This window comes from Abramis brama (assembly GCF_963993115.1).
Source record: "Abramis brama genome assembly, chromosome: 6".
Classification (NCBI taxonomy): domain Eukaryota; kingdom Metazoa; phylum Chordata; class Actinopteri; order Cypriniformes; family Leuciscidae; genus Abramis; species Abramis brama.
Window position 1 is genome coordinate 45,104,634 of NC_139968.1, and position 22,359 is coordinate 45,126,992.

At 40.4% G+C, this 22,359-nt stretch overlaps 1 protein-coding gene across 1 annotated transcript; it reads right to left on the reverse strand.

Annotated features, from left to right (window-relative positions):
• Window positions 1-2,229: 2,229 nt before the first annotated feature.
• On the reverse strand, window positions 2,230-21,297 carry LOC311085956 (zinc finger BED domain-containing protein 4-like; the record flags this gene model as incomplete). The annotated part of the gene is made up of 3 exons (XM_084118576.1): window positions 2,230-2,375; window positions 19,476-21,059; window positions 21,165-21,297. 3 exons carry the CDS (start codon window positions 21,295-21,297, stop codon window positions 2,230-2,232), a joined length of 1,863 nt encoding a protein of 620 aa, XP_083974702.1.
• Between the last annotated feature and the right edge of the window lie 1,062 nt (window positions 21,298-22,359).

Here is a 22,359-nt window from a genome sequence, read left to right on the forward strand (position 1 = left end):
ATTTGTAATCCAATGCTGATCTAAATGTTGAATCTAACATCTTTTCTTCCAATTGTTTTCTAATTGATACTTTCATAAAAATGTCACCTGATTTAACAAGTGAGTTTATATCCCCGGGTTCAGAACCACATGAGGCACAGCTGGGATTTCATTTCCGAAGTAATGATGACATTCAGGGCAGATTTACATAATCTCAAAAGAGTTGCAATCAGATTTTAAGAAACATATATAGGATACTGCCTTGGCTTTTGGCTTGCTTATATTCAACAATATTGATCTGCCTTACTTAAGGTGGACGATGACACAATTTTCTTCTAGAAACAATCTCTGTTGTATTATTTTCATGTTAACACTGTGAAGCTGCTTTGATACAATCTGTATTGTAAAAAAAAACGCTATATAAATAAAGGTGATTTGACTTGACTACTGGGTACTCCATTTGTTCCTTCTGGACAATGTAGATTAATTAGGTCTAATAAAACACTAAGGGCAGATTTTGCTGTTGTGGTGTGCCTAAGACCATAACATAAAATTGATAATAGGGATTCTTCATGACTAATCTTAACACTGGGGTAGATCTTCTCTTTCACTGCAATCTTGTGCATCACCACCTGCTGCAGAATTCATCTACAAGAATTGTGGAAAATAAAATAATATGATTTTGTAAATATTTGAATCTTACAGTCATACAAACATGTCTGTTTTCTTTGGTTGGCCTAGAAGTAAAACAAAAAGTGTACAGTATGTCCCCTAAAAGTCCCGAATGGCCGCTGGACGTCCTGTGAACGGACACTAGACATCAAGAGGACGCTAAACATAGACGTTTGGAGGACGTTCGCAGAGGCCATTTAGGGACGTTCTGGGGAACTTTTTTTGTTAGCTGGGTAAATACTTAAATACAAAAGGTAAAATTGGAAACAAACGTCATTTTTTATTTATTTTTGATTTCTGCAGATAAGGAATTATATTCATACTCATTTGTCTTATTTGCATATTACATCATCCTTGATCAGTTTAAAGGAAGAAAAAAAGGCATTACCAATAATTTATAACTTGCTGCAAATCTTTTAATTCTCTCTCTACATCATTTCTGAAGACCCAAGTTTGATTTGAAGGCAAAAAAACAGAGATTGTAATCGATTGTCGAGTTCACACGCGTGATCATAGGTACTAAACCTATGCGCGTGAACTCGACAATCGATTACTATGGACTTCGACCGAAAACAGGATGTAAATACAGGTATGAGCGCTGGCTGAAATAACATCATTTTTATTCATATCTTTCACATCTACTGCAGTCAGAGTCACACGCGTTCACTCTGAAGTAATCACTCACATTGGCTGTGCACTTGTAATGACACATCAAGGATGTTAAGAGGCTAAAAGCAGGTTTAAAACTTGCCCCATTGAAGTCAACAGGGTGCAAATTTTAAAAAGAGGATAACATGGTGTAGGCAACACCGATTTTTGTCGTTGTTCTCTGTATTGACAGCACTCCAAATGTACAAAAAAATTAGCTCAATGTTAAAATTGACCGGAGTTCTCCTTTAACTCCAGGCCGTTCCAGCGGTACAGTGGTTGTGGCAGAGGGATGTAACGTCTCCGTTCCCTCCTCAGGGAACAAGAATTATATATGTAACCAAGACATTTCGTTACATCAGTGAATCACGAAATGGGGGTCCCAATTTAATCACGCCACGGCGGCTGTCTTCCAGTGCCCTGCGCAAGACTGAGCTCCCTGTCGTGTGCTAGGCTTAATGTAGGAAAACCAAGGTACAATGGGTGGCATATCCCAGGTGGAATATGTAACACAGCGCCTACCCGTAGGGAGGACTTAGAACACACATATGACCTGAGAGTGGGATGCATATGGAAACCTCAGAGGTATCCAGCCCGCATGGTGGAATTATTCAACCTCGAATCACGGGAAAGACACGTCCTCAGTGGAGACTTACCATGGAAATACACATGTGGGGGTTGCCCAACGGAGGAACCATGCACATGAAGGCACCTAGCCAATCACAAGGGCTGACCGAGCGGGCATACACTCTGGTGACGGCATCAACAGTGCAGGAGGAACTCAGGGTCTAAGAAGAACTCATCTGAGTGAAATAGCGCACACATCCAGTCCGTGGAGTGTAATGGCGCAGCAAGCGATGACACCGAGCAGGTCCTACTTGCTGGCTAGTAAAAGCGAGTACTTGAGAGGACACTGGCTCTACCTGGAGATTATAGAATCTCGCAAAAGTGTTGGGTGTCACCCAGCCTGCAGCTCTGCAGATGTCTGTTAGCGAGGCGCCATACGCTAGAGCCCAGGAGGAAGCCACACTCCTGGTGGAGTGTGCCTTCACTAGGGGGCATGGACGACCCTGCATCTGGTAAGCCAAGACAATGGCGTTCACTATCCAGTGAGACAACCTTTGCTTGGAGAGAGCCTTTCCCTTCAGCTTCCCACCATAACAGACAAAGAGCTGGTCTGAGGTCCTGAAACACTGCGTTCTGTCTACATAAGCACGGAGGGCGCATACTGGACAGAGCAGTGCCAAGGCTGGGTGTGCCTCCTCCGAGGGCATCGCTTGCAAATTCACCACCTAATCCCTGAAAGGAGTGGTAGGAACCTTGGCCATGTATCCAGGCCGGGGTCTCAAGATAATGTGAGAGTTAGCCGGCCCGAATTCCAGGCACGCTTTACCAACCGAAAATGCCTGCAGGTCCCCTGCCCTCTTGATGGAGGCCAAAGTGACCAGAAGCGCTGACTTCATAAACAGGAACTTAAGCTCCACTGATCACGATGGCTCTAAGGGAGCTTTCTGCAGGGCTGATAAGACCACTTCCAGATCTGAAGAGGGTATAAGAGGAGAGCGAGGAGGATTTAGTCTTCTCGCCCCCCTTAGGAACCTGACAACAGTAATCCAAGCATACTGCCAGGGACTCGATTCCGAAGCAAGTGCTGAAGCAGTCTCAGATGAAGTAGTCCGAGCGGTGTGGCTTCCGCTGCGGACGCCATATGCCCCAGGAGCCTCTGAAATAACTTCAGTGGAACCACACTCTTACCCTAAAATTGACTCAGGCAATTCAGCAGTGACTGCGCACACTCGTTTGGAAGCTGCGCACACATGGCGACCGAGGTGATTTCCATACTGAGAAAAGAGATCCTCTGAAGAGGAGTGCCGCTTCGCCTGGCATTCGACAGGCTGCGGGCTGGTGTGCCTTGGCGGTCCCACGATCTCAGCTTAAACACTCGTGGGTTGCGGTGCACAAAAGTGGGCTGTGGCCCGAGGAAGTATCGTCGGGGCTTTATTCCACACCGTCACCCTCAAGTCACCCTGGCCACCAGCCAAAGTATCACCTCTCGCGGAGAGGATAGATTGGGGTTTGGTAGAGGGGACTCTATGGAGGTCAACGCAGCACCGCAATGGTCATGTTCACTCCATAAACGCTGCCTGAGCGTGATCTAAACCCAAACACGCTAGGCAGCGATTGTGCCCATCAGATGGCAAAACGAACCGACCGCACCCAGAAGTGCATGGGCGAGACATCTTTAAAAAGTGCTGAGTGCTGAAGCGCCCAAGGAGAAGAACACACACTGTTGGCAGATCACTGCACAGATCAGCAGCAAGCAATATGATCTCGCTGGAGTGTGTCGTTGCAGCAACACACTGGAGAGCCGACTGTCTCGTAGTGGCAGAGTTGCGCTACGCAAATTTCGCAGACCCATGACATTTCCCTTGTTAGTTCCCTCGGTTTTCTAGAACTCGAAGGTGATAGGCTTCTAAGTGATACCCCCATCACGTCATTCACTCACGTAAATCGCTGTGACTGAACGAAAGGGAACTCTGTGTTTGACTTGGACTTGCAGCTTTAAGAGCAGATCTGTATGTTTTTCTCCAGTTGCGTTCACATACAAATTGTGTGAGCTTATTTAATCCAATAGATAAAAGAATTGAGAAATCCCATATATTAACTGGCCCACAGACCCTACCTCGAAGAAATCTGGACAGATGTGGTTGAAAGTAGACAAAAGAGACAGATTAAAACACCAGGTGTAAACGTGAATGGGCCCTTGGTATACTTGTGATCCAATTGACCAAAATGCATCTTAACACCAGCTCTAAACAAAGCTTTACAATCTTATTTCATCCCTTCCTGACCATGTGACTAAAACCAAACGTGAGACATTTAAACTGACCAATCAGCAGATTACAGCTTCCCACATCATACTTTAGGTGTGACATTAGAGGCTTTCGCACCGAAGGAACCTTTTCATAGTTCATAGAACTATTGGTGGAAGTACCCCAATTTTGGCGTGTTCGCACCTGGAAACCAGGAATGATTTTCGTTCTAGGAACTCCTTTTGGAGGAACTAATTTACTTTTTTACTTAATTTCGGCTGATTGGCCGAACACACACGAAACGTAATTTTTAAAAAAAAATGGCTGTGTAAACATACAGATTAAAGCCTATATATTTACTCTAGAAACTAACTCCTCAAACATGTAAAACAGTGATAGATGGGCCTCTTAACCTTTACGCTGAGGAGAAAATCCAATGCAACTTTGAAGGGACCAAGAGAAACATAATTATGTATTTCTACTCAGCATGACTTTTAGATGTAATAAAGTAAAATTATCAAATTATTTATTCTTGATGCAAGGAGGAGCATACAAAAATGGACAATAAAAGTTTAATACTTGGTGCACACAGGGCCGGCCCGTGGCATAGGCAGTATAGGCAAATGCTAAGGGCGCCGGCGCCGTATACCCTAAGGGGGGCGCCAGAGCCGCGTAAGGAACTTTCCGCTTTTATTGTACTTCATTAACACTGCAACGAGTGGAGCAATAATGGGATGTACATGGCATTGACTTTCTTTCTTTCTTTTTTTTTTGTGATCAAATTTTTCTAATGGCATTGACTTTCTCTTATAAATTCTTACTTTAACGTGACCAGGGGGGAGTTGAAGGGATCATACACTTCCACCAATCAGACTTCTTTTACCCGCGGCCACCATTCGTTTTTCGTTTTTATTGCGTCAAAAAAAGTTAATATGTCAAAGCGTCCCAAATTATCTGGTGCCCAGGGGAGGAAAAAAAGAAAAGGAGGAAAAACGCGACAAAGACAAAGGTAATGTTACAGTAAAGATGATGTTAATGATATTATTTTGATGTTACAGAAAGATGATCAATAATGCCATTAGTCATTAGCATACATGGTGGTTAGCTAACGTTAATCTATAAATAACCAGCGCTATCTGCTAGTTCTAACCAAAATATTAACAGTCAATGGTTCTAACAGATAAGCCTAGCGCTATTATTATGGAAAATAGTAATATGAGTACCTTCCTCGGACAAATGTGTAAATATTAGTAATTTAAGGCAGGACCAAAAACACCAATAGAGCTCTTTTTAAGATCATCTTTTCATTTTTTTTATTCAAATCCTTGTAGTATTTCTGTGTCTACTTAAAGATACAAATAGATAAGATATATAAGATAGATAAGATAATATACTAATGTCTTATTTTGCACAGTGCCGTATTTCTATTGTATATAAGTTAATGTCACTTGTTTACACTTTTCATTTCGGGAGTATTAAAATAATAAGTAAGCTATCTATATTGTATTTCATATATTGAGTTCATTTTTTTATTTGTTTCTTTAATTATTATTATTATAATTAGTATTTTGAATGTGCAATTGTTTTAGTTAAAGGTTGGGTAGGTAAGAATTGTCTAAAGAACTTTTTTTCAAATTGGCTTAAACTGTCTTTATATACCAATACATAATTAAAATGTAAGTACTTTGAAAAAGAGAGTATAAAAATTGAGTGACTATAGTGTATTTAATCTTCAAAAAACACAGCTCATTAATTCCTACCGGGACGAAACAAGTGATTGGCTTGCGCGACTGTCACTCTCCGTCGCCATGACTACCGCCGCTATTACTGGCTCTGCCCACGTGCGCGCAGTCGAGCACCCGTTTTTAGGTGGGAGTGAATGGAATTAATGAGCTGTGTTTATTGAAGATTAAATACACTAGAGTCACTCAATTTTTTATACTCTCTATTTCAGAGTACTTGCATTTTAATTATGTATTGGTATATAAAGACAGTTTAAACAAATTTGAATAAAAGTTTTTTTTAGACAATTCTGACCTACCCAACCTTTAAATAAAAGAATGTCTAAAACAAAGCTATTAAGTTTCTTGTGAGTATATGTACACTAACAGTGCAAGTACTGTACTGCGATGCAAGGGGGCGCCACTTAAAATCTTGCCTAGGGCACCAAATTGGTTAGGGCCGGGCCTGGGTGCACAAAATACAAAAAGAAAGTAAAATTGGAAGGAAATAAGACAGATTTCTCTCTTTATTGACTAACAAGAGGGCAAAGCATCTCAATCAGCCTCTTCTTCAGCTTCCTGAGCAAGAACAGTTAGTAAAAAATGTTTAAAAAAAAAACACTTGTACTTTTAAACATAGATTATATTAAGCAAAATTATATATGCGATATTGCTCTTTGAGAAGGAACTTTATCTTTGAGTTGATGTGAATCTCACAGTTAAATATAAACTATTTAATGTGACAAATGTTGACAATGTTTCTTTTATACTGTCGATGGTTGTGGCCAGGGCTGTAGAGTTCTAGAATCACCGGCATCCCAGATATGAGGTAGTTCAGGGGGTTCGGGGTCATAAACATAGGCTCAACTGATATTTATATACATCAGTTTTCCTGATTATTTTTGTCGGTTGTTTAACATTTCTATCCTAAAATAGCTGTCAAATATGAAATGTTTAGTTTAGCTATATTTAATCTCACACTTCATGACTGTTAACTGAAGCACTAGAACATGCGCTCAGCAGCTTCTGTGAACATAAAGCCTGTCTACTTTAATTTGATTGGTCATCTCAATATTCTGATGTTGATGAGCGGCGACAGACCGCAGAGCTCAGACGAGAAGATCTTGGAGCTGTGCAATATCCTTGCAGCACTAAAGTAGAGTTAATACTATATTAGAGAATTATTTTACAACCTTTGTTATATACACCTCGGAAATATACTGAAGTCTGGACTTCATAACTGGCTACAGCCGTGGTTGAGGCTGGTTTAGACAAACTAATAGGAAAGAGAGGTGGCATCACACTTGAAAGTGCTGGAACTGAAGATAAGCTACTTAATGTGAGTTTTTGTGTGACTGTGTAGATTAGATGAATGAGTGAAGCTCTTCCCACATGCAGTGCAGTGATACGGTTTCTCTCCAGTGTGGATCCTCATGTGAGACTTAAGGTGTCCTTGTTGTGTAAAACTCTTCCCACACTGATCACATGTGAAGGGTTTCTCTCCAGTGTGGATCCTCTTGTGTTTTTTCAGGGATCCTGAGTCACTGAATGTCTTGTCGCAGTGTGAACACTTGTAAGGTTTCTCTCCAGTGTGAATTCTCTGGTGCCGTTTCAAAACTTCAGCTGTGATAAAAGTCTTCCCACACTCAAAGCACATGTGATTTCTTACACCAGTGTGTATTTTCTGATGTCCTTTTAAATCCTGCAGACGTGAAAAACTCTTTCCACACAAAGAACATGAATGTGGTTTCTCCTGTGAATGAACTGTCATGTGGCTCTTCAGGTCTGAAGCCCTCAAAAATGTTTTGCCACATTGATCACATTTGTGCAGTTTCTCTCCAGTGTGGATCTTCATGTGTTCCTGAAGGTTTCCTTGTCGTGCAAAGCTCTTCCCACACTGATCACATGTGAACGGTTTCTCTCCAGTGTGGATCCTCATGTGAACATCGAGACTCCGTTTGCGTGTGAAACTCTTTCCACACTGAGTGCAAGTGAAAGATTTCTGAGATCTTCTTTGATGTTTCTCCACTTCATTCACTTCTTCATTCTCATCCATCGGGCCTGAAATTAAAGTTAAATAAGTGCTCAGTAAATCAATAAAAGATAAATTATGTAGTGAAAAAAACGATCACAAGTGGACGTGCTAAACACTGGTGTAAACAGGGTCTAAAACAATTTGAGCTTGTCCACTTTTGACCACTTCCAGAGGTTGTCGAAAACACATTTAACCGGATTGCTTTGGTAGTGTAGACGCTCATGTGGTCGAGTGTGTTCAAACAGACACAAATGCGTAAACATTATGGGAAGCGCTGTAGCCAGACGGCATTTAAACTTTGTTGGCTGAAGACCCAAGTTTGGTTTGAAGAAGGAAAACTCTGTGTTTGACGTGGACTTGCAGCTTTAAGAGCAGAAACAAAACTCTTCGTATATTTTTCTGTCTGTCTCTGGTCATGCTCACATGCAAATTGCATGAGCTTATTTCACCCATTATATTCAAAGCCTGTACATTTACCAGCCCATAGACCGTCCCCTCAAAGAAACAGAACAAAAGTGGATAAAAGAGATGGATTTGAAGCACCAGGTGTAAACGGGAATGGGCCCTTGTATACTTGTGATCCAACTGACCAAAACGCATCTTAACACCAGCTGTAGACAAAGCCTCACAATCTTCTTTAATCCTTTTGAACATGTGATTGAAACCAAATGTGAGACATTTAAACTGACCAATCAGCAGATTACAGCTTTCCCACATCGTACTGAAGGTGTGACATTTAGCAAACCTCAGATGTACACACACATCTTGGCCGACAGACCTTTATCACTATCAGCACTTCTTTACGGATCACTAATGGCCCTTGTGGTAAGAAAGAGGGGGTTGGAGCAGGAAAGCAAACGTCTTTGTTCATTTGCAACCCTAAAGAACGCAAAAACAATGAAATATAGTTTTTCCATCACCATGTCCCTTTAGGGGCTCTGAATAAATCACATTTTTGCAGTGAGAACTATTAAATATTTGATAAACTATGCAACTACCTAAAATATTAACATTTTAAAAAATACGCAATAATGCTATAACTTTAACACTCCCTGTTTTTACACAAACTAAACCACGTGTAGCAAAGACTATTTATTTGATCATTGTTTTTAAATGTTGGTGTTTTAGCAAGATAATAATGGAATGCGCAAAAACTGTATTTAAACATATCCATAATTTTGGTAACATGGTTGCAGTAATTGTGAACCAGATGTAAAATAAACAGAAAAAAATGCTCAGATTATACTAATATTGACTTACAGATAACAAACATCCTTGTTAAAAAATAAAATTGCACCTGGTTCTTATTATTTGCTGCTTTAGTTTGCCAACTAGATTTTTCCTACTATAACAGAGCTAAATCTGATGAACTGCTTTATAACCTTAATGTTCTTCAGCCTCACTAATGAAGAATCAGGAATAAACACCAACCTCTTTGTTCTTCAGTGTGTTTCATTCTGCAGTGTTCTGGATCTCTCATGTTCTCACTGTCCTTCAATAAACTCTGTCTTTGCAGATTTCAGCTCTTCCTGATGGTTTGATGCTCGTCTTCACTTGTAGCTGATGGGAATATTCCAGCATTTATTGGTGAATTGCAGTGGGAGGAGCTTCACTGAAGGAGGAGGGGCTTCACTGAAGTAGGAGGAGCTTCACTGAAGGAGGAGGAGCAGATCTGACAAAATCAAGAAGAAATCACTTACTGAGTTTGTTTTTATTCTAATTCACACATTTTAATTATTTATGGTCACATATCTATCTATCTAGAGAAGTAACTTTTAAGTAAATTAATGGAAAAGTGTCAACCTCATACTTATTCCTACATTTATCTTACCTCTCATTAACATATTGGCAAAAAAATATATATAAAAAAATTAAGGAGTACAACAATTAACAGACACCAAATATAAACAAATAAAGCATCAATTGTGTTTCACTTGTTTTGTTTTTGTTTATCATATTTTATATGAAACGTGTTTAAATCCAGATTATTGAAATAAAAAAGTGTTATGAAACTTACCTATATCTTGCAGATGTCACAATAGCTGATCGTGTCGTTTGCTCAAATCTGTTGACAATAAAATGAGCTTAATGTGTCAATTTACAGATCTGAAGACATCAGCATAATGAATGAGGAGAAAACAGGATCTATTGACATGAAATAAAGAGGCTTTTCAGCTGCTCTGATAATAGTGATGAGCCATAGACTATCAATACTCATTCAACAAGCCATTCAGGATCAGCAGATCATCTCACTTTATTATAAGTATTTACTGCTTGAAACTGATTGTTTGAGTCAGAATATCTGCTGAAAGACTATTAAAATGCTTTAAAATGACTATTATTTCTCAAATGACACAGAAAACATAGTAATAATATAAAGACAGATACTATGACACCCATCTTTATCAACCATTGTAATTTGTCTATATGAATCTAAATATAGTTTGATTTCCTAATAAGTCAAGTCAAGTCATCTTCATTTATATAGTGCTTTTAACAATGTAGATTGTTTCAAAGCAGCTTTACAGAGATAAGCGTATAATTTAAGAAAATTTAATTTAACAGAGATTGTTTTGGCTTTATAGCGGTTCTTTAATAAAGTTATTTTCCAGCTAAAGTCAGTTTTGATTGATTCGCTTCCGTCGTAACGGGATCCTCCATAGGGAGAGACTAGTTGGCACTTCAGCACTGCGTTGTCATCGGGTCCAGGCGAAGGTCCTTCATCAGATCTGGATACGGCCTGGATCCGGCAGGCTGCGGGAAGACCTCGGGATAAACAAAGACACTAAAATTAGCGTAGATGCCATTCTTCTTATGATGTAACGAGTACATCAGGATTTATGGGAAGTGTTCCCGGTTCTGGCTGACCTGATCTATGCAGCCTAACATTGAATTATAGAAGTCTATAATGTGTTATGTGAATGCTAGGTCAAAGAGATGTGTCTTTAATCTAGCTTTGAACTGACAGAGTGTGTCTGCTTCCCAGACAATGTTAGGAAGACTGTTCCAAAGTTTTGGTGCTAAATAGGAAAAGGATCTACCAGGGCCGGAGTGGGGCCACTTTTCAGCCCGGGAGTTTCAGGCCCAAGACCGGCCCTCTTTTTCCATGGTGGAATTCCAAATTAGCATTTTTTCCAAATTGGATAAATGAAGCAACAGTTCAGCTCTTACCATTGTGTAGTTTTTATTAATAACATGGTGCAAGAAATAATGTAAAGGTTAAATAAAAATTCACTTAAGCTGAGAAGTTAACAAAAAATGTTCCACTATTCCACAAGGATAGGTTGATAAATTAACAAAAGCAGAAAGAAAGAAAGAAAGAAAGAAAGAAAGAAAAAAAGAAAGAAAGAAAGAAAGAAAGAAAGAAAGCATTTGAAATGTATCCCACTCTTCCACAAAAAGGCATATTGAACTAATGTTTACAGATTTATTTGTATTAAAAAATATTCAAAAATAAGGCATGCTTTTTTAATAAAAAAACGTGATACCTAATGACATTTGAGGTTATTAAAACAGTAAGTCCCGCCCATCGACTGCCAAAAATAAAAGCGTTCGAGCGAGCAAAAGCAGGAGATCAAGAGCGCGGGGAATGATCATGCGCGCGCGAGGGCTTGTATTGCGTGCAGAGGAGATGTCATGCGCGCGCGCAGGGTTTGAATGAGCTCGCGAGTTCCCGTTTCCTCGCTTGTAGATCTGTTATCCTCTCGCGAATGTCATTTACTGCGCGCGCCAAGCATCAGTTGTGCGCTCCGTTAATTTTGTCATTGACTTTCCGCCATAGGGCCGGGCCGGGCCCAGCTATCGGTAGGCGCCGGCGGTGCCGTGGTAGCCTACCTGAGAAAACGTTTTGGAAAAGACGGGCTATGGTCCCAACCAACTCTATGGGAGGGGAGGGGAGAACTCCCTCTCATGGTACAACCCATGCAGAGGCTGCGCGCTGCGGTGTCAGAATGCGGAACGTGTAGCCTAATGTAACTAACGTGACAAATGTAAAACAAACAAAAAAAAACCCCAAACAATCCTCGACCGGCCCAAAATTGAAGCGGCCCACCGGGAATTCTCCCGATTCTCCCGATTACCCACCCCGGGCCTGGGATCTACCGATATAAGCGATGTCACACATTTTTTTAGGTTAGTGCGCGTACACATGAAGGGGGTGTGAAGGAGAGAGAAGCATGAAGAGGGAAGTTTGAATTATGGCCGACACACGACCAAAGAGACGACGTTCCGATCAACAAATTGCAAAGAAGAGGGACAAGGATAAGGAACGCGCGAAGTACCGAATTTACATCGGAAAAACCTTCGAAAGGTGGGAGAACACCGCCGGCAGAAGGGATTCCAATCTGACATTCAGTTCCTCTGTTTTTGCAGAACAGGTGAGTAAATCCATTTTTCTTTCTAAATTGACGTTCATGTTCGCCAAACCAACACAAGGATTTAACGTTAATTAGCTAAAACTATGCAGTCAGCGTTAACTTTGGTGAGTACAACATATATGTTTCTAGCAGCTAGTGATCAATCTCTATTGTAACGTTAAATGATCACGCAAATTCACAGTAGGGCGACAATTTGTGTGAATGATTGAATGACATCGCTTATAGCACCTTTAACTGGCCGGAATTTTGAGATCGCAATAGACGTGTAGGACTATAGTGCGTTAAGAGCTCGCTTAAGTACTGCGGAGATAAACCATTTAGTGCTTTGTAAGTAATCAGCAATAGTTTAAAATGTATGTGATGTTTAATAGGGAGCCAGTGCAGTGTTGACAGAAGTGGGCTAATATGGTCATACTTCCTGGTTCTGCTTAGAACTCGAGCTGCTGCATTTTGGACCAGCTGTAGTTTGTTTATTAAGCGTGCAGGGCATCCACCCAGTAGAGCATTACAATAATCTAGCCTTGAGGTCATGAACGCATGAACTCCGCATGTGTCAATGAGAGCATATGGCGTGATTTAGATATATTTTTAAGATGGAAAAATGCGGTTTTAGAGATAATAGACACGTGACTTTCAAATGAAAGATTGGTATCAGAGCACACCCAGGTTCCTAACCGACGACGAAGACTTGACAGAACAGCCATCAAGTGTTAGACAGTATTCTAGATTATTACGTGAGGAAGTTTTTTGTCCAATAATTAGAATCTCTGTTTTTTCAGAATTTAGTAGTAGGAAATTACTAGTCATCCAATTTTTTATATCAGCTATGCATTCCGTTAATTTAGTGAATTGGTAAGTTTCGTCAGGGTGTGAAGAACTATTCAGCTCAGTATCGTCAGCATAACAGTGAAAGCTAATTCCATGTTTAATTCCATGTCCCCATTAAATTGTTTTATATTTTGGACAGTGCAGTGAGCAACACACAGACAAGATTAAACACACGAACATTCAAGCTTTGTACATTCCTGCTCTTGCTGAATTATTGACAAATGGCTGCATAAAATAATTCATTTTGGGCTTAGATGCACCAAACCACTAACCAGCCAGCAGCACATCTGCTTCTCATGTCTGGGGGAAGCCCGTCAATTATAATTTGGATTGGCCAAATGTGGAAGGGAGACGCTTTAAAAATGGGGATACCAACAACATTCCAAGTAAGTGAAATGTTCAACTGGTCCGGATCATTTAGGGGATCTACAGCTTTATACAAGGCACCATCAAATATATCTTGAACAGCTTTTAGCCGTGGTCCATTTGTAATCCAACGCTGATCTAAATGTTGAATCTGACATCTTTTCTTCCAATTGTTTTCTAATTGATACTTTCATAAAAATGTCACCTGATTTAACAAGTGAATTCATATCCCCGGGTTCAGAACCACATGAGGCACAGCTGGGATTTCATTTCTGAAGTAATGATGACATTCAGGGCAGATTTACATAATCTCAAAAGAGTTGCAATCAGATTTTAAGAAACATATATAGGCTACTGCCTTGGCTTTTGGCTTGATTATATTCAACAATATTATTGATCTGCCTTACTTAAGGTGGACGATGACGCAAGTTTTCTTCTAGAAACAATCTCTGTTGTATTATTTTCATGTTAACACTGTGAAGCTGCTTTGATACAATCTGTATTGTAAAAAAAACGCTATATAAATAAAGGTGATTTTACTTAACTACTGGGTACTCCATTTGTTCCTTCTGGACAACGTAGATTAATTAGGTCTAATAAAACACTAAGGGCAGATTTTGTTGTTGTGGTGTGCCTAAAACCATAACATAAAATTGATAATAGGGATTCTTCATGTCTAATCTTAACACTGGGGTAGATCTTCTCTCCAATGCAATCTTGTGCATCACCACCTGCTGCAGAATTCATCTACAAGAATTGTGGAAAATAAAATAATATGATTTTGTAAACATATTTGAATCTTACAATCATACTGTTTTCTTTGGTTGGCCTAGAAGTAAAACAAAAAGTGTACAGTATGTCCCCTAAAAGTCCCGAATGGCCGCTGGACGTCCTGTGAACGGACACTAGACATCAAGAGGAACATAGACGTTTGGGGGACGTTTGCAGAGGCCATTTAGGGACGTTCTGGGGAACTTTTTTTGTTAGCTGGATAAATACTTGGTGCAGCAAATACAAAAGGTAAAATTGGAAACAAACATAATTTTTTATTTATTTTTGATTTCTGCAGATTAGGAATTATATTCATACTCATTTGTCTTATTTGCATATTACATCATCCTTGATCAGTTTAAAGGAAGAAAAAAAGGCATTACCAATAATTTATAACTTGCTGCAAATCTTTTAATTCTCTCTCTACATCATTTCTGAAGACCCAAGTTTGATTTGAAGACAAAAAAACATTGTATGTAACCCTCGTTCCCTGAAGAGGGAAACGGCAATGTTACATCAGTGAATGAAGAAATGGAGGTTTCGCTTAGAAGCCTATTACCTTCTACAAAACGAGCCAATGGCAAGGGAAATGCCATGGGTCTGCAGAATTTGCATAGTGCAACTTCGCCCCACCGTGTAGGTATAAAAGGACACTGAACTCCAGACCGTTCCAGCGGTACAGTGGTTGTGGCAGAGGGATGTAAGGTCTCCGTTCCCTCCTCAGGGAACAAGAATTATATATGTAACCAAGACATTCCCTTTCGTTCAATCACTGCGAGTTACGTCAGTGAATCACGAAATGGGGGTCCCAATTTAATCACGCCACGGCGGCTGTCTTCCAGTGCCCTGCGCAATACTGAGCTCCCTGTCGTGTGCTAGGCTTAATGTAGGAAAACCAAGGTACAATGGGTGGCATATCCCAGGTGGAATATGTAACACAGCGCCTACCCGTAGGGAGGACTTAGAACACACATATGACCTGAGAGTGGGATGCATATGGAAACCTCAGAGGTATCCAGCCCGCATGGTGGAATTTTTCAACCTCGAATCACGGGAAAGACACGTCTTCAATGGAGACTTACCGTGGAAATACACATGTGGGGGTTGCCCAACGGGGGAACCAAGAAGAACTCATGGTTCTAAGAAGAACTCATCTGAGTGAAATAGCGCACACATCCAGTCCGTGGAGTGTAATGGCCCAGCAAGCGATGACATCGAGCAGGTCCTACTTGCTGGCTAGTGAAAGCGAGTACATGAGAGGACACTGGCTCTACCTGGAGATTATAGAATCTCGCGAAAGTGTTGGGTGTCACCCAGCCTGCAGCTCTGCAGATGTCTGTTAGCGAGGCGCCATGCGCTAGAGCCCAGGAGGAAGCCACACAGATAAGCCAAGACAATGGCGTTCACTATCCAGTGAGACAACCTTTGCTTGGAGAGAGCCTTTCCCTTCAGCTTCCCACCATAACAGACAAAGAGCTGGTCTGAGGTCCTGAAACACACTGCGTTCTGTCTACATAAGCACGGAGGGCGCATACTGGACAGAGCAGTGCCAAGGCTGGGTCTGCCTCCTCCGAGGGCATCGCTTGCAAGTTCACCCTAACCCTAAGGTGTGGTAGGAACCTTTGGCATGTATCCAGGCCGGGGTCTCAAGATAATGTGAGAGTTAGCCGGCCCGAATTCCAGGCACGCTTTACCAACCGAAAATGCCCTCTTGATGGAGGCCAAAGTGACCAGAAGCACTGACTTCATAAACAGGAACTTAAGCTCCACTGATCACGATGGCTCTAAGGGAGCTCTCTGCAGGGCTGATAAGACCACTGCGAGGTCTGAAGAGGGTATAAGAGGAGAGCGAGGAGGATTTAGTCTTCTCGCCCCACTTAGGAACCTGACAACAGTAAGCCAAGCATACTGCCAGGGACTCGATTGCGAAGCCAGTGCTGAAGCAGTCTCAGATGAAGCACACTCTTACCCTAAAATTGACTCAGGCAATTCAGCAGTGACTGCGCACACTCGTTTGGAAGCTGCGCACACATGGCGACCGAGGCGATTTCCATACTGAGAAAAGAGATCCTCTGAAGAGGAGTGCCGCTTCGCCTGGCATTCGACAGGCTGTGGGCTGGTGTGCCTTGTACCTTCTATTTTTCTGTCTGTCTCTGGTCATGCTCACATGCAAATTGCATGAGCTTACTTCACCCCTTATATTGAAAGCCCGTACATTTACCAGCCCATAGACCGTCCCCTCAAAGAAACAGAACAAAAGTGGATAAAAGAGATGGATTTGAAACACCAGGTGTAAACGGGAATGGGCCCTTGTATACTTGTGATCCAACTGACCAAAACGCATATTAACTCCAGCTGTAGACAAAGCCTCACAATCTTCTTTAATCCTTTTGAACATGTGATTGAAACCAAATGTGAGACATTTAAACTGACCAATCAGCAGATTACAGCTTTCCCACATCGTACTGAAGGTGTGACATTTAGCAAACCTCAGATCTTGGCCGACAGACCTTTATCACTATCAGCACTTCTTTACGGATCACTAATGGCCCTTGTGGTAAGAAAGAGGGGGTTGGAGCAGGAAAGCAAACGTCTTTGTTCATTTGCAACCCTAAAGAACGCAAAAACAATGACATATAGTTTTTCCATCACCATGTCCCTTTAGGGATGAGTAAATCACATTTTTGTAGTGAGAACTATTAAATATTTGATAAATTATGCAACTACCGAAAATATTAACATTTTAAAAATACACAATAATGCTATAATTTTAACATTCCCTGTTTTTACACAAACTAAACCACGTGTAGCAAAGTCTATTTATTTGATAATTGTTTTTAAATGTTGGTGTTTTAGCAAGATAATAACAATATTTTGGAATTCGCAAAAACTGTATTAAGACATATACATAATTTTGGTAACATGGTTGCAGTAATTGTGAACCAGATGTAAAATAAAAAGAAAAAAATGCTCAGATAAATTTTTTTTTTTTGCACCTGGTTCATATTATTTGCTGCTTTAATTCTAAGTCACAACTAGATTTTTCCTACTATAACAGAGCTAAATCTGATGAACTGCTTTATAACCTTAATGTTCTTCAGCCTCACTAATGAAGAATCAGGAATAAACACCAACCTCTTTGTTCTTCAGTGTGTTTCATTCTGCAGTGTTCTGGATCTCTCATGTTCTCACTGTCCTTCAATAAACTCTGTCTTTGCAGATTTCAGCTCTTCCTGATGGTTTGATGCTCGTCTTCACTTGTAGCTGATGGGAATATTCCAGCATTTATTGGTGAATTGCAGGAGGAGGAGCTTCACTGAAGGAGGAGGAGCAGATCTGACAAAATCAAGAAGAAATCACTTACTGAGTTAATGTTTTTATTCTAATTTACACATTTTACTTATTTATGGTCACATGTCTATCTAGAGAAGTAACTTTTAAGTAAATTAATGGAAAATTTTCAACCACATACTTTATTCCTACATTTATCTTACCTCTCATTAACATATTGGCCAAGAATTTTATAAGATATTAAGGAGTACAACAATTAACAGACACTAAATATATGAAAGAATAAAGATGAAAGAATAAAGCTTATAAAAATGCATTTACAGATTTGCAAGAAACAAAAAATGCAACAATTGAGTTTCACTTATTTTGTTTTTGTTTATCATATTTTATATGAAACGTGTTTAAATCCAGATTATTGAAATAAAAGCCATTATGCCAAAACTTACCTATATCTTGCAGATGTCACAATAGCTGATCGTGTCGTTTGCTCAAATCTGTTGACAATAAAAAGAGTTTAATGTGTGAATTTACAGATCTGAAGACATCAGCATAATGAATGAGGAGAAAACAGGATCTATTGACATGAAATAAAGAGGCTTTTCAGCTGCTCTGATAATAGTGATGAGCCATAGACTATCAATACTCATTCAACAAGCCATTCAGGATCAGCAGAACATCTCACTTTATTATAAGTATTTGCTGCTAGAAACAGATTGTTTGAGTCAGAATATCTGCTGAAAGACTATTAAAATGCTTTAAAATGACTATTATTTCTCAAATGACACAGAAAACATAGTAATAATATAAAGACAGACACTATGACACCCATCTTTATCAACCATTGTAATTTGTCTATATGAATCTAAATATAGTTTGATTTCCTAATAACAACAAAGTAGTTCGCTAACATCTAACCGTTTTGTATGTGAAGAGAAACCAAATCATGAAGATTGTATTTTAGTTAGCAGACACACGAATCACGCATTTTTTTACTCTTCAGTTAATTCTTAGCAGTGTTCTTATTCTGTTCTGACCAATTGCGTAGCTTAAGCAAAGGCTTAACAGATAGCGTACAACTTGAAAAAAGAACTCCAGAAAGCAGTCTTCATAACTTTAGTGACTTTACTGGTGATTCGCTTCTCAATTTTTTTCTGTAAAACTACAAACAAGAAGAAAAATATGTATGACCATTATGTTCACATTTACATACACATATCCAGCTTAACATTACAGTTTGTACATAGTTCCTTTCACATAATTTTAAGTAGAGGTCGACCGATATGAGTTTTTTCAGGCCGATGCCGATTTTTTTAAATCCGGGTCGGCCGATGGCTGATAAATGCTGCCGATTTATTTTGGCCGATATTTGGCTGATATGTGCTTGTTTTTAACCTCTATTTGAAAGATATAATTTAAGTACACAAATAATTACTGAGATAGACAAAATTTCTCAACAAAAACATTTATTGAACACACCAATCTGAACTTGTACACTTAAATTAAAAATGTATAATGTAAAAACATTGTATAAATAATGTATAACAAATATATTAAATAAACGAAACAGGTAAGAAGAAAATAAGCTGTCAAATAAACTTCAACGAAAAAAATAAAGTTTAGTGCACTTAGCAGCATTTATCAAACTTCTGAGAACAATCAAATAAATTAACAATTTTAACAAAAGTAGTGCTGACACACAGTAGCAACCAGCAAGATTTCTTTGTTTTAGGTTTGAATAAAACTATATACAGTAAGTAACAAGTGAACACAATAAATCTTATGGCTACCTAATCATTTTAAATTAAAACATTCTTGGAGTTACTAAGTGAATAAAAAGTTGAGTGCACTTGACTTAGCAGCATTAGATATTCTGCTTTAGATATCTCCTTGTTTCTGAGGGAAGGAAGATTTGTAAACAACAATAAAAATAGGAATGTGCATAATATTATATTTAGTTTTAATCCAACTTCCAGACCCTGAGTCTTCTTCAGCCCACCCATTCTCCACTGAAAGTTCTTAGGCCAATACTCCCAGTTTAAGAGCTGCAGGTTGTAGTGCAGGAAACACAACTGCTCTGCATGTTCCCCTGTGAGCCAGCTCCTCTTCTTTCCATAGATAATCCCAATCTCGCTGAATATTCTCTCGCTGGGAACAGAGGAGGGCGGTGGACAAAGGAATTTTCTTGCAAGTGGTGCTAGAAGGTGTAGGCGGGATGCATTCTGTTTCCACCATTCTAGTGGCAGACCAGTCTGTCTGTCAATCAGTGGCTCTCGGAGGTACTGATCCAGCTGCTCAGTGATGTGTTGCTCATCATTTTCTTCAGCAGGAGTTCCACCATGTGCCCCCAAAGTGTTTGCGTACATCCGTTCAAGAAGACCAGAGGGACTGGGTTGTTCTTCCTCTTCCTCCTCCTCCTCCTCCTCCCGTCTCCGTTTCGGATCAGATTTTTGGACTCCAGTGGTGGCTGTTTTGCACTGTTCAGACACGATGGCGTTCTCTTCTTTCACCCACTCTTTGGCCTTATTCAGTGTCTCCACTGCAAAGATCTGACCCTTATAGTGAGGATCCAGCAGCGTCGCCAGCACCAAACATCTGTTCTCCTCCATCTTTGAAAATCTCCTCTCCAAGCTTTGAAATATGGTTTCCCTGAGTGTTTTGATACCACTCGTAGTGGGACCCTCTGCCTGAAGCACCATCTTCAGCACAGCAATGCTGGGAATGACGCAGGAGACGGACGCCTCTGCCTTACTCATTTCAAAAGTCACTTCCTCAATGGGGCCCAGTGTCTCGATCAAATTTGAGATGAGGGCCCACTGGTCTGCAGTTGGGGTTGTAAACTTTCCATGTTCTCCTGCATAAATGTTCAGAGCACGCTTCTGCTCCAGCATCCTCTGCAACATGTGCAACGTGGAGTTCCAACGGGTGGGAACAGCCTGAATTATGCTGTGCCGGGGGAGGTCAAGTTCTTCTTGAATGTCACTCAGACGCTGTTTTGCGAGCACAGAGTGGCTGAAGTGTGTAGCACATGTCTTTAACTTGGCGATAACGTCCCCCACTGCTCTCTGACTGCTGATGCCCTCATTTACCACAAGTTGTAATGTGTGTGCACTGAGGCTGAGATCTGGTATTTCTGCCAATCTGAGGCCTTTAATCATATTAGCACCACTGTCTCGGAGCACCAGCACAACTCTGTCGGGGGTGATGTCCCAATGTTTCAGCATGCTAAGGAGCACCTTGCTGATGTATTCTCCAGTGTGGGAGCCAGACATGGCCTTAACATTTAGTACCACTTGTTTTCTTTCCCAGTCACTATTAATGAAATGGCATGTAAGACTCATCAACGACTCCGTCTCCCCAGACCAACAGTCTGTCGTGAACGCCAAATGAGGGCCAGCATTCTCTGAGGTGACCAGTGTTTTGATTTTCCTCTCCACACCTTTCATTATGTTTTCCAGCATGTCTGTGCGGTAATATTTTTCAGTCTTGAGGCTATACCGGGGTTCCAGTGTTGCAATTAAACGCCGAAAGCCAACATCCGAGACTGTAAATGGCTGGTTGTCTGTAGCAATCATTTCAAGTATTTGTGTATCAATCTTTTTTTACCTCGGGTCAGAATTTTGCCATTTTCTTTGCGAATCGAACATTTGTGCTACAGTAGGCTGACTGAGATTGGCGGAAGCAGCAGCCGCTGCATCTTCTTTTTCTTTTACTACCTCTTTGTAATCCTGGATGTGGTTTGCCTTCAGGTGATTCCACATGTTTGTAGTATTTTTACTTTTGCCTTTCTCAGCCCCCATGCTTACCAACTTGCTGCATATATTGCATTTGGCCTTCCCTGGTGTTGGCTGGGTAAAGCGCTGCCATAAGGGGGTGGTTTTCTTTTCAGCCATCAGACTGTAATGACTAAAAAAGGGGAAAAATAAAAGGTTATGTTAGTATTTTTTGTATAGTATCTTGACATCATCTTCAAGTCATTTTATAGATAGGTATATATATAAATCTAAAAAATGTTTCATAATTCAGCTAATAATTCAGTGCATTGTAAGTAATACAAGGCTAAAAACATTTCTATCCTCTTCCCAAAAACTGTCCTGAAACATGTATTTATGGTTTGTTTATTTTGTTTGACGGACAAAGCTAAATGGACATAACCTAATTATCGCAAAAAAGGGGGAAAAAAAACTTTAGGCCATATGGTCAAAATTGAATGATTTAATAATATAGTAGTAGCAAAAACGTATTTCACTAGTAAATTGTACATGTTTCCACTGTTTGATCGCGCCTGCGCCTCACACACACACACACACAAATATATGTAAACACTCTGCGACTTCTCGATCGCTCCCGCGCCTCTCTCTCTCCCTCTCTCTCTCTCTCACACACACACACACACACAAATATAAGTAAACACTCTGCGACTTCTCGATCGCTCCCGCGCCTCTCTCTCTCTATCTCTCTCTCTCTCTCTCTCTCTTTCACACACACACACAAATATAAGTAAACACTCTTCGACTTCTCGTTCGCTCCCGCGTCTACAGTGAAATACAGTCACACAACATTACACTTTTTGGCCAGCATTTTAACCGTGTTTAATCCAGCTAACATTACTAGCTAACGGTATGCTAAAGTTAGCTGCTGACTAGCGTCACATGCAGCGAAGCGGTGTTTCTGTTATTCTAACGTCCGTTTTCAGAGCATCAAAGAGAAACAAATGCATAACAGTAGCACCGAAATGAAACGGTCGTTAAGGCACCAGTGCCGCAACGACGACGCTAGCAAAGCAAAGCCAGTCCTTCACTAGCTTAAAGTGCGTTGGTCTCTTTTTTATTACTTATTTCTTTGCATTGAGTGACAACCCT